Source organism: Peromyscus eremicus, chromosome 5 (genome assembly GCF_949786415.1).
Source record: "Peromyscus eremicus chromosome 5, PerEre_H2_v1, whole genome shotgun sequence".
Lineage (NCBI taxonomy): Eukaryota > Metazoa > Chordata > Mammalia > Rodentia > Cricetidae > Peromyscus > Peromyscus eremicus.
The window spans coordinates 48,580,818-48,593,204 of record NC_081420.1 but is presented as its reverse complement, the minus strand read 5'-3'; the positions used below and the strand labels follow the sequence as shown (position 1 = coordinate 48,593,204).

General features: G+C 41.5%; 1 protein-coding gene across 1 annotated transcript in view; it reads right to left on the bottom strand.

The window, feature by feature from the left end:
- Positions 1-12,387, bottom strand: part of Ryr2 (ryanodine receptor 2) — a 415,387-nt gene that overhangs the window by 323,893 nt on the left and 79,107 nt on the right. Inside the window, exons 7-9 of the mRNA XM_059263016.1 lie at positions 10,877-10,989; positions 3,016-3,115; positions 1,928-2,024 (exon numbers count right to left, since the gene is read on the bottom strand). Coding sequence (XP_059118999.1) covers positions 1,928-2,024; positions 3,016-3,115; positions 10,877-10,989 — 310 coding nt within the window. The remainder of the gene's footprint in view (positions 1-1,927; positions 2,025-3,015; positions 3,116-10,876; positions 10,990-12,387) is intronic.

Genomic DNA, 12,387 nt, shown 5'->3' with positions numbered 1-12,387 from the left:
CAACAAAATAAACAAGTGCAATAAGACTATAAACTACCTGGCTAAAGCACCTCCAAAGCAGAAAGCTTATTTGGCTCACGGTTTAAGGGCTACAGAGTGACACTGTGGTAAGGACATGATGGCAGGAGCAGCCAGTGATGACTAGAGCTTGCTCAAATCTGGGTGCATCAGGGAGCACTGCTGAGAAATCTCAATGCCTTCCCCCAACAGCCCCTCCCTCCAGCAAGACACTGAGGCAGGAGAATAGGAAACTGGAAAAGGAAATGTCAGAGACTAAAACATAAAAAAGACAGCAGCCTTTAGTCTAGCTGAGCTTCATTCAGACAAAAGAGCATGCTCTAAGGAGCTGTCTGCATTATATGACCTTGGGAGAGACAGGTACTAAGCTGATGACCCATAAAAGGTCACTGCAGACCTTGGCTCATCCATTTCTGTCTTCTTGGGGCCAGGCCACTGGTAAGATATGACACTCCTGAGGCCCCCATGTATCTTTCCCTTAATGTACCATCCCCTTTCTTCCAACTAGCCATGCTTCTCTGTACAATTCCTTGTAAAGCATGTGAAAATTCCAGCATATACCCTGCAGACTCAGATCCACACCAATGATATTCCCACCTCCCTCAGATTGATCACACACACACACACACACACACACACACATGCACACACGCACACGCGCGCGCACATACACCAGAATAGCACCACTGGGGACTGAGTACCCATACATAGGAACCTTGGAGGAGAGGGTTCACTGTCACAGGGGACACAGCAGTTGTAGTTGATGGAACTTCCCTACAAGCTGTGCTCCACCTTAAGCCAAGTTAGTCCATGAGAGCATGTCCCCAGTGAGTCTTCCTGAGCTACTGAAGTGACAGCTGATTTTTTAAAGACACTGTTGTATCTTTTTACTAAATGAGAGTGATAAGCTTCTATTAAACAAACTACCTAAACACCCAGGTTAACATCATGAGAAAAGCCCACTCAAAGATTTAAAAGCACACAGCAAACCAGCCAGGTAGCTCTCCTCTCGTGTGTGAACTCTTCTTTGTATTCTCATCTTACTGCACTTGTTAATTAATTCAATTCACAAGGCAAATGACCAGCAGCTGGATCACACTAAACACTGGCATATTTTCATCACACCTGTATGCTTCTCCCAATACCTGCAGAAAATTTTAGCTTTGTCTCCCTGTAAAATCTGAGGGAAAGTGATGAACTTTACTACTTTTTAATAAATGGGAGATGACAGAAAGGAATCCTGAGAACTCTGAGACTGAGACTGAGATTAAATTTTCCAGAAATGTCATTCAAAACTAATGGACAGTTACGGCACTTTAAATACTTTAACTTCATGCATTCTCCCTCCCACTCAATGCTTCTTATGTGCTTTATGTAGATGAAGATGTTCAATTCTTCTTCTGGTATTTAAGAAAGTAGAGAAAAGCCTTCTTAGGAAGCCATGAAGTGGAAGACTTCAGAGGGCAATGAATGTGTGTCATCTACCTTTGGTGATGTTAATGCTTGCAACAGATCTATTCCTAGGTAAGAAAACTACTGTCAAAGCAAACAGAATGTGTCAGTCTGTGAGAAACATTCTTTTTTCTATCAAAGGCAGTCAGCCCAATGAGGACCAGTATTTCCTTAATCTCCCCCTTCCCCTTTGTGCCAATCAGCCAATTGTGAAGTCAAGCTCCCACCAAAGGGATGAGATACAGTGACAACCTACTTCGGTGATGAACACAGAGGTCATTCTGTCCAGCATGCTAGCTAGCAGGTCTGGGTTCAGATGTACCGTTTTTGCAAAAGGAAAAATGACTTGACAAATTATTTTTAGTTTGTTTGTATGCTCCTTTGTGTAACACCAAGATTATTCTTTTCCCAATAAATACTTCAAGGTCAGTGCAACATGTCAGCCTTGAGTACCAACCTCCGCTGTTCTTCGCCATGTTCTCCTGAAGGGACAGTGAGACACTCATCCATGTGTCCATGTAGTAGCCGGAGAACATCACCACCGATAAGATACCCTGCAAGGATTTAAAGTCATTTGTGTTCAGAATACCATGGCCAGATGCTGATGCCCAGACAATATATTTGATAAAATCATCTACTTGTACTGATGGAGACACACTGGGCTAGTAAATTGTCTCGAACCTGTGACCAAATCACCGAGTGGCACTGGCTGACCCCTTGAGTCAGTTTGATATTTTAATCAAAGGGTGTGGCCTCAGCCCCATAAACATCACCATTAAATACACAAAATGTGGGGCTATAGAGACCATTCAATCAGCAAGTGAACCCCTGGGACTCACTGGCTGGCCAGCCTTGACTCATCAGTATGATCCAAGCCATCAAAAAGACTCAATCAAAAACTAAATAAAAGTGAATGAACATGAGCATTTACACCTGTGCACCCACATGTATGCAAACACATATACATGAACACATACATGCACACATACATATGACAAAAAGTAAACAACACCCAATCCTCTTGATCTCTAGCCTCTACATGTATGTACATACATATGCACACACCCACACAGACACCCACACACTCACACACACACAAACAAGTACTGACTCCAATTTGAAGCTATAAAAGTGAGAACTACCATAATCAAGGCAGCTATCACCTTGGGAGACCCTGCTGCATAAACATCATTGTGATCCAGCTACTAGGCACAGGAATGATAATAACAAATGATGGCATGAGACTAACTGAGCAGTACCTCGAGGTCTCCCAATGGGGTAAACAGCCCTTAGAGAGCTAGCACATGAAATCACAGAAATCAGCCAAAGTTGACAACACCATGAAAATAAGAGAAGATGAAGTCTAGCACGGGCTTCACTTTTAAAGAGCAGCTTAGGCAAGATTCTAAAATGTCATGTTTCTGCATGATAGAATATGGGAACATGAAAGGTCTCTAATTAGCCATCAGCTCATTATCACAATTCCAGCGATCAGCATCAACTCCGTATCAAGGACAAGCCTTTTAATTAGAGTAGATCTCTTACCTTGGGCTGCTTCACTTCCTGAGCTGATAGGGGCCACGCTCCAGAGGGTCTGCTGGAAGGCAGCATCCACATGCCAGCTGCTGTTGCCGTATGACAAGTGCTGCAGCAAGAGGCAAGAAGAAGCATTGCTGTAAGCCTGGTGCAGGGGCTCTGGCAGCCTGAGAGCAACACTGCTGGTTTGGAAACAGCCGTCAGGAACATGCACTTCAGCCTGCTCTTCAAAGATCAAACCACTAGACAGCATGGAAGCACACACCCAGAATCTCAACACTGAGGCAAAAGGATCCTGATTTCAAGACCAGCCTGGACAACATGCCAAAACTCTGACTCAAAAATAGATAAACCTAAACAAGATAATTAAAGCATGAGCAGAAAAAAGAATAATAGAAGTATCAATCTGTTCTAGTTTCCTTTCTGTTGCGGTGATGGAACACTCTGACCAAAATCAACTTAGGGGAGGAAAGGACATACTTGGCTTACACTTCCAGATCACAGTCCATTATTGAGGAATCTTGGCCTAGGACAAGCAGGAATCATGGAAGATGTTGCTTACCGGCTCGTTCCCCAAGACCCATGCTTAGGTAGCTTTGTTATACAGTCTAGAACCACCTGCCCAGGGAATGGTACTACCCACAGTGGGCTAGGCCCTCCTACACCAATTCCATAAAGGAAATCCTCCATAAATATGCCTACAGGCCAATCTGCTCAGGGCAACCTCTCAAATGAGACTCCATTTTCAAATGATTCTAGGCTGAGTCAAGTTGACAGGTAAGCTAACTAGAACACTATGTAACTTTAGATACTTTTCAGGTTCATCCTAAGAGTTACTGACTTGAATCAGTAATCAGAAAACACACATATAAATAACAAATACACTGAAAAAAATTATTTGTAAGAAGAAACTTTGTCTTTAGGTTGCTGATAGACAAAATAGTATTAAAGTGAGCACTTGAAATTATCATTCATTTTTGTACATATGATACTGTGATAATTTATTGACAACCCATTATGTGAATAAAACCCTTTGGTGACTGTTAGCTGCAATTTGATACCAGAGCCAGTAGATGGTGATTCCAATTTTCAGCAACAATTTCACTCATTCTCTTAAAAAGAAACCACCAGATAAAGAAAATGCAGCTCACATACACAAGAGAATTTTATTCATCCATAATGAAGAATTGTAGGATGGATCATCCTGTAGGAGAAATAAGGAAGAGTGGATGACAGATATTTCATGTTTTCTCAAAAGACAAAAAAAAATTTTTAGATTGAAAAACAGTATATGCATCCATGCGTACATATATGTATGTGTACATATAGGACTATGAGAGGAGGAAGAGATCTAGACAGAGGGAAGATAAATGAACAAGTGAGAGCAAAGTAATTACATGTTTCATGAAAGCAGAAGGGGACAGAGGTAGAGTGGAGGATGGCCCATAAGAGGAGAGCAGGAATTGAGGGCACACACTAACAACAAAAGGATGACTAAGTATAAAATGTCTGATATCTATGCGTGAGAGAAAATGTCTCAATGAAATCCATTTCTTTGTATGCTAACCAAAAATCAATTAAAATAAAAGACTTTTGAAGCTGAAAAACTGCATATTAACCCCATCTTTTGAAACTGACACTGTAAAATACACATACGAACTTCATCAGTAAATGCACCAATCAATAAATTTTAAAATTTCCCAGGGGATCATCAGGTTTAGCAATCCCTTCTTCCTCTCTCTCAAACTCCAGCTGTTCCTTTGCTTTCATGCAAGGCCTTAGTCACCTTAGGGTGATCATTCTTATGCTCAGTCCCCACCTGAGACTCCTTTCCTGGTTCAGTTTTCTTTCTGCTGATGTGAAAATGCCTTCAGTGTTCACAGACCAATCCTATCCCATTTGCTCCATAAATAAGAACAGTGTGTTTTCTGTGATGATTAACACACAACAAATTCTTTGATTCATTTCTTTCTCCCCCTTCAAGCTGCCTGATTGAGGTTCACAGAGGTGCCTCTCACCATCCAGAGTGCTACTCAATACACAAGGAGAAGGTGCCGGTCAGACCTTTAAAATCTAAACAGCATAATTTCATCAACAACCTTTATTCATTTCTCTTTGTGTACATGATGGTGTGTCTGTTTGTATTCATGTGTGAACACTCAAGAGTATGGAGGACACAGGCAAAAGTTGGGTGTCTTCTTCAGTCACCTCTCTATGTTTTGGAGACAAGGCCTCTTGTTGAATCTAGTCCTCACCAATTTAACTTAGACTGACTAGCGAGGGAGCTCCAGGGATCTTCCTCCCTCCACCTCCATCTCTGGAACTGCAGGCACATGCCACTGTACCTGGCTTTTTATGTACTTGCTGAAGATTGGTACTCAGGTCCTCTTGCTTGCATGGGAAACGTTTCATTCACTGAGCCATTTCCCCAGCCCCCAGTACAGATTTTAAAAAATCTGAGTTATTTCTTTGTCAATGACTTAGTAAACAGATTTGTACATATGTGTGTGTATATATACAGCATATATAGTTTATCAAAACTCCTAAAAATAATTCACAGTAATAATTCTTATATTTATTTTGCTTTTAAACCAACTGCAAGTTCATACACACTCAGGACAGATAACCATTTGTTCATACATCATGGATTCATTCAATGTATTGTCTAAAACATTGTTCTGAGTATTATCAGAGTGAACTTCTGGCCCCAAGGGTACTTGTAAATCTTGTAGGGGGAGATAAGTGAGCTACACAAAATGCCATGCATTAATACATTTTTTAAACATGTAAAGTACATTCAAACTGCTTCAGGAATTATCAAAAGGGAATATTTCCAACCAAACAACTGAAACAGGCTTCATCATGCTGGGTCTGGAGGGGATACATTGATGCCATGGGAGAGGAGAGAGTTTTCATGGCAAAGGCTTTGAGGAAAGCAGTGAGATCACATGGCCTGGATCTCCTATTTGAGATACATTGTCTCCAAACACGTAGATGCGTACTGCATATTTAAGCATGTATAATATAACGTCAATGGTTTGGCTATAAATGTTTTAAGGATACTAAAAATGTCTTATGAGCCAGTTTGGATTTTTCATTTTAATATATCAGACTACATGGCACAGTTGTGGACTAGGCCCCTCTGGCTGCCTAAAATCTCTGATAAAGGGAAAATATGGCCAAGAGATTACCATAATCAAAGGGCAGAGTCCTGAGGACATAGAGTACCGTGCAGAGTCCTCTCTTTGAAGCCTCTGGTACACACTGAGGAGGAGAGAGGACAGACCTACAGACAAAGGCTGGTGCCAGATCAAGGAGCTCCCACTTCAGGCAGCCCGGAGCTCCCACAGCAAGAGTGATGAGTGAGTGGAGGAACTGAAAGGGATCTGTAAATGAGACCTAAGTACAAAGATGAATCTCACATGGGAGAAATAGAAAAATGGGAATGTGCCAGTCTGTTAGGAAGAGTTCTAACTATGTCCTTAAGAATATACTGAAGCCATAGAGAATTATCTAAATGAAACCTACTCTTCAAAAGGAATCATCTCAGGAAGCATTGCCTCTGGAATCTTCTACTTAATTTTGCTGCTTAAACAGCAAAATAGAAATCTGAGTAGGAACAGCATCAAGCCAGGCCCATTGCTATTAAATATTCAGAAGGCAGCAACAGTCCAACTGCTGAAACCAAGATGAGTTGTCCTTAAAGCAGAGATAGATGATGGCATAGGCTGAAAGCAAAATCAGCCTTGGGCTCAACAGTGTGTAAGATGGCAGTCTCAGCCGTAGTAAAGACATGTGTCATGACTCAGGGCTCCTGGTAATCAGGTCGCACTCGCCTTTAACCTAATGTTAATTATTTCAACCTTTATTATTTGGGGTGTGTGTGTGTGTGTGTGTGTGTGTGTGTGTGTGTGTGTGTGTGTGTAGACCAGAGGACAACTTCAGCATTTGTTTCTCAGGTGCTGCCCAAGTTTTTTGAGTCTTTCATTGGCCTGGCAAGTAGGCTAGGCTGGGTAGTCAGCAAGTACCAGGGATCCACCTATGTCTACCTCCCCACTAAGTGCCACCATACACCCAGCTTTTAGATTTATTTTATTTTACATGCATGAGTGTTTTGTGCCCCACCCCCCATGTGTGTGTCTGTGTGTGTGTGTGTGTGCCACATACATGCCTGGTTCCCACAGAGGTCAGAAGAGGGTGTTGAATTCCCTGGAACTGGAGTTACAGATGGTTGTGAGCCACCATGTTGGTGCAAGGAAACAAGCCTGGGTCTCCTACAAGAGTAATAGTGACCCAAACCACTGAGTCATCTCTCCAGCCATGACTTTTCACACATGTGTTCTGATGGATGGAACTCATGTATTCATGCTTACTCAGCAAGCTATCATCCACTGATCCATCACTCCCAGCCCATGAATTTTAACTTTTAAAATATACAAGAATCATTTGAGCAATTCGTCAAAAAGGGGGAAAAAGTGGGAAAGAAAAGTAGTTTCCAGTTTAGGAGCAGCAGAGCAGAGACCATCAAAACTGCTGATCCTAAACTTATGTTTGGGGGAATGAGATATTATATGACAGAAACACAAAATCTCAAAGACCTACGTGCCCCACAGCTTTCCCTGGGGATCTTAACTCAAACCCTATGAGTTATATTCTGACCTTTTAATTTCCTTTCTAATCCTATGGATTTATTTGATGCATTCTAAAAGCTGATTGTGACAGCAGGTCTGAATGCTTTATCAGATTGCCAGAAGGTTCCATTGCCCCAACATTTTTCTAAGATTCTTTGAATTCAGCCCTTGTCTGATGCAATTTTTCATTCATTTATTTATCTCTTATTAAATGTCAGGCACTTGGGCCCTGGTGATACAGCATTCCAAATAAATTAGCATCCAGGGACAAGAAACATGAGTAAACAAGCCATCTTAGCCCTCAGGCTGCAGCTTTTTTTTCCCTTTGGAAACAATAAGTAAAGATAAATGGGGGACAAAGATGTGGATGCTTTTTTAAATATGATGTTCGATGGCTCTACCATCTGGGCCACAGGGAGAGAAAGGGGGGCTCAAGGTAAATTAACTAAAATTGAATTGGAGGAGCTGGGCCTAATGGCTCAGTGGCAAAGTGTTTGGGATGGCCCCCAAATTGAACTGGATGACATAACAAATCACTTGTAAATATTAATGACCCCTGCCTTCTGTTGTATATTTATGCAGCTTTAGGACATTCAGCAATTTGTCACGTAATCAACATATCTTTTTATTTCTTATTTAAAAATCCCAGATAAAGATCACAGAGATGGCTGAGCAGGTGGGTCAAGGCTCATGGTGCCAAGCCTGAAGACATGAGTTAGGTCTCTTCTGGTACCATCAGCATCTTATCTCTAAATCTCAGAAAACAACATGTGTTAGTTGTCTGTCATTGATAAAATATGGAGCTAGGGCTAGAGCGAGAACTCAGAAGGTAAAGATGTCTGCCACCAAGACTGTTGACCTGAGTTCAATCCCCAGGACCCACATGGTGGAAGGACAGAACTGACTCCTGAAAGTTGTCCCCTGACCTCTATATACACGCTATGACACATGCACAGAACCTGGATCCCCTGAAAGAGCACCAAGAGCTCTTAACCACTGAGCTATCTCTCCAGACCCCTGATTGATTTTCAATCAGTTATTGGAGCATTGCTTTATGGGTCATAAGATTTTTGAATGTCTACAAGTGACCTGAACAACAGAAAAATCAACATTTCAAGAATGAAAAGACAGATAGGAAACTTTGGTGCAGACCAGAGAGATTTTACAACTGACACACTAAAAATGAAGTTTCATGTGACTTATCCTATTTTATTCCGTTTGAAGTAGATCCTAAGTCAGTAACACCAACTTGTCCTGCTTTCACAAGGGTAAGTTCTTTCTCTTACACATAAGCTGCTTTGCAAAAGCCTCTTTAGAGGACAAATTGTCCAATAGGAGCACAGAAAAACCCTTCTGGATATTCTTGAAAAGATTAGGATGCCATTTCAAATTAGAACAGCAAACGTAAGTAGCGTGAGTAGTTTACAACCATTCTTATAGCCAAGACCCTTTATTCCTTGGGAATCGACCTGTGTCCAACTTAAGGCTGACAGGCCGAGGGTTCCCAACCACAGCACCCTCTCTGTTTAGGAGGTGCTTTTGCAGATGGGAGGGAGGAAAATCAGCCAGCCATCAATTCACCACTGCAAGGGCTTCAAGCCCCATTAGTGTTCCAATGGAACAGTTGGATTAACCTTAATTGAGCTCAAGAGTGAAAGAAAAATAGCTCAACAGTCATAGACCCAATAAGAAAAAGTTAAATACTGGGAGTTTTAATTTTCTATAGTCACTTTAATCAATGTGTTTTGAGACAAAAGTTTTCATTCATTTTTAACCAAATTAGCATCTCAGAATACAGACATTGCTTTCACATAATAGACATTTATTTAAGACACTCTGTAAATCATCTTCTTCTGTCCATGACAGGAAGCCCTGTTAAGCCATTCCCCTGTCTCTAGCACCACCACTTTGTACACAGGAAACCAAGCAAGGTTCTTCTTCCTAGGAACACTTGATAATGAAATGAACACATTGGTGCATTGAAAATGACTTTATTACCAAGCCCACCCTGTTACAGTCTTGGGGGTATGTGTGTGTCCGTGTGCCTGTATGTGTGTATGCAGATGTATGTATACATGTGTGATGTACATGTGGAAGCCAGAAGTCAACCTCAGGAGTCACTCTTCAGATGACATTCACTCTGTTATTGAGATAGGGTCACATTGACCTGAAGCTTACCAAGTAGACCAGGCAGGCTGGCCAGTAAGCATCAAGAATCTGCCTGTCCCTGCCTCACCATAATGAAGACAAGTGTACTGCCATGCCCTGCTTTTCTTATATGGGTTCTGGAATCTGAACTCATGTCTTCATGAATGTACATAAGCACTCAATGGACTGACCTGTTCCCCCAGTTAGAGAGTGCTCGGTAGTAGAGTGCTTACCTACCATACATGAGGCCTGGGATGAATACCCAATAGTGCAAAAAAAAAAAAAGATAATATTTAGCTGAGTATGGTGGTGAAGACCTACCATGCCAGCAATGGAGGGTGAGGTTAAAAAACATGATGAGTTCAAGGCCAGCCTGGGCTACATAGTGAGACCCTCTCTCAAATCAGAAACAAATAAAATTACAAAAAACAAAGAATATTATATACTTGTCCCTTCTACCATTTCATGGATTTCATTCTTCTATGAACTTCTATACAGAGTTACTCTTTAGATTAGGAAAACTACAGCCTAATAAATATGTTAAATTAAATCCATAATTGCCTCCCACAAAAATCAAAAACTACATTCAATGACTAAGTAACGTCTTCATTTTCCTATGCTTAGCCCTTACCCTTTGAATCCAGGCATGAAGGCAGCCAAGCTGCTGCTTAAAGTATCTCTCACACAGTCAATTACTTTTCCTAAGCATCAAAACGTGGAATGAGTACCCGATTGATACAGCCTTTATGTGGGGCACAAATTAAAGACCACAGAATCTGAAACTCCTGATTAGACTCCTTTTACATCTGTTAATAAAAGGATCCAGGAGCAGGCACCATCAGCCTCATGAATATGCGTATCAAGGTCTGGAGGGAAGCCTGCTCAACAGACCCAAGGAGCCACCCTCCCCCTCAGGCCACAGAAGTCTCCTCTTCTGGGGAGATATTTATAGCTCACCAGATAGAGACCCAGGCTTTTGTGAGCCACCTCCCTAGCTTTGCTTGTTCATAAGCACACTTCCTAGGAAGCATCATTTCATAGATCCATCTCTCAGCAAGGCGTCAAGTCCTCAGTCCTGTTCCCACACTTACCAAGTACCTTTCAGAAGACACACTGACCAAGATGAGGTCATCTCCAACCCGCACCTTTTCTCCCTCTGATCTCTGCTTAGAGGCAGGATGTATGGTCCACCAGCAAGCCTCCCCTGTGAGTGATAGAATCGAAACATGGAGAAGATGCAGTTAACCTAAGATCCATTTCCTCTTCAGGTGATACCACTCACAGGACTTTCAGAAATACGTGATGTTACGCAAACTAATCTCTTAGATTCTGAAAATCAAAAGAACTCAGCCACATTCACTTAGGGTAGGACAAAGAGAAATGCAAACTTTCTCCTAATGGGAAATGGATGCGATAGTTTGGTATCTTTTTTCAATAAGAATTGCTGGAAAATGACAGTTTATTTACATGGGTTAACATAAGCCTAGATATGTCTGCTAGTCAGGGTGATGTCATTCCTTAAGCAATCTTGTTACATTACTCTCTAAAAATAAATCTACTTTTTACATGATTTTCATCAAAAGGAATTGAGGTTTTTCTGTTGGGGTAGTTGCATTATAAACGTTCGTTTGTTGATTAAAAACTGACACAAAGGATTGCTATCTTAAAGATCTCATTATCCTGTCTCCGCTGCTCTGCTTTATTTCCTTTTAAAATGCATTAGTTCTTATTCATCTAAGAGACTCATAGTACAGAAAGATGCACTAGAAGAGCTGGGTGTACATTAAAACAAATACATCTAAAGTAAGCCAAGTGGCAGCACAAAGCACACATCCTCCTGCCTTCTGAGTCCCATCACCCACACCAAAAGCGGAAAGGCAGCCCACCCACAGTTCCTGTGAAGTCCCGAACTCACTCATCCTCTCTGACAACTCCAACTGTGTTCTGGTGGTACCCATCATCTACAAGTGCCATTCTCCGCCTTTACCAAGCTTTATTATTTTTCTTTTTTTAAGTTTATTTCATTTTTATTTACTTGCATTTGTATACCACAAACCATAGCATGCACACGACTATCGGGGGGCAGCTTGCTCCTTGTGCTATATGGGATCTGGGGATCAAATCCAGACTGTTGGGCTTGCTCAGCCATCTTGCCTGCCCTTTATTATTTTTCTATAATATTTCTTTTTCTTAACTTACTCCCCAGTGCCAGAACATGTGTGCCTTTTGTTCCTTGGGGTTTTCCCAGGTCCTGTCATCACACTGTAGCTCAACAATTAATCAATGAGTAAATTCATCTGGGATACATCCTAGGAACTCATGGTCAATATCAAATCTGGGCCTAAGATGTTCTCACTCAAGCCAGTCTTAGCTGCACATCACCAGGCAGAATTCTTCATTCCCATTCACTGGATCCACATTTTCATTCATTCACCCAAACACTGACAGTGTCTCCACTGTTTCTCAGTCATTGCTTCAGCAGTTGAAAATTCATCAACATAAAAAAAAGATCATCTGCCTTCTTTTATTCTGGTGAAGGCAAACAGAAAATAAAGGACAAATGCCATGGCTCTTCAGTACTTCACAAAAAAGGAGAAGCTGG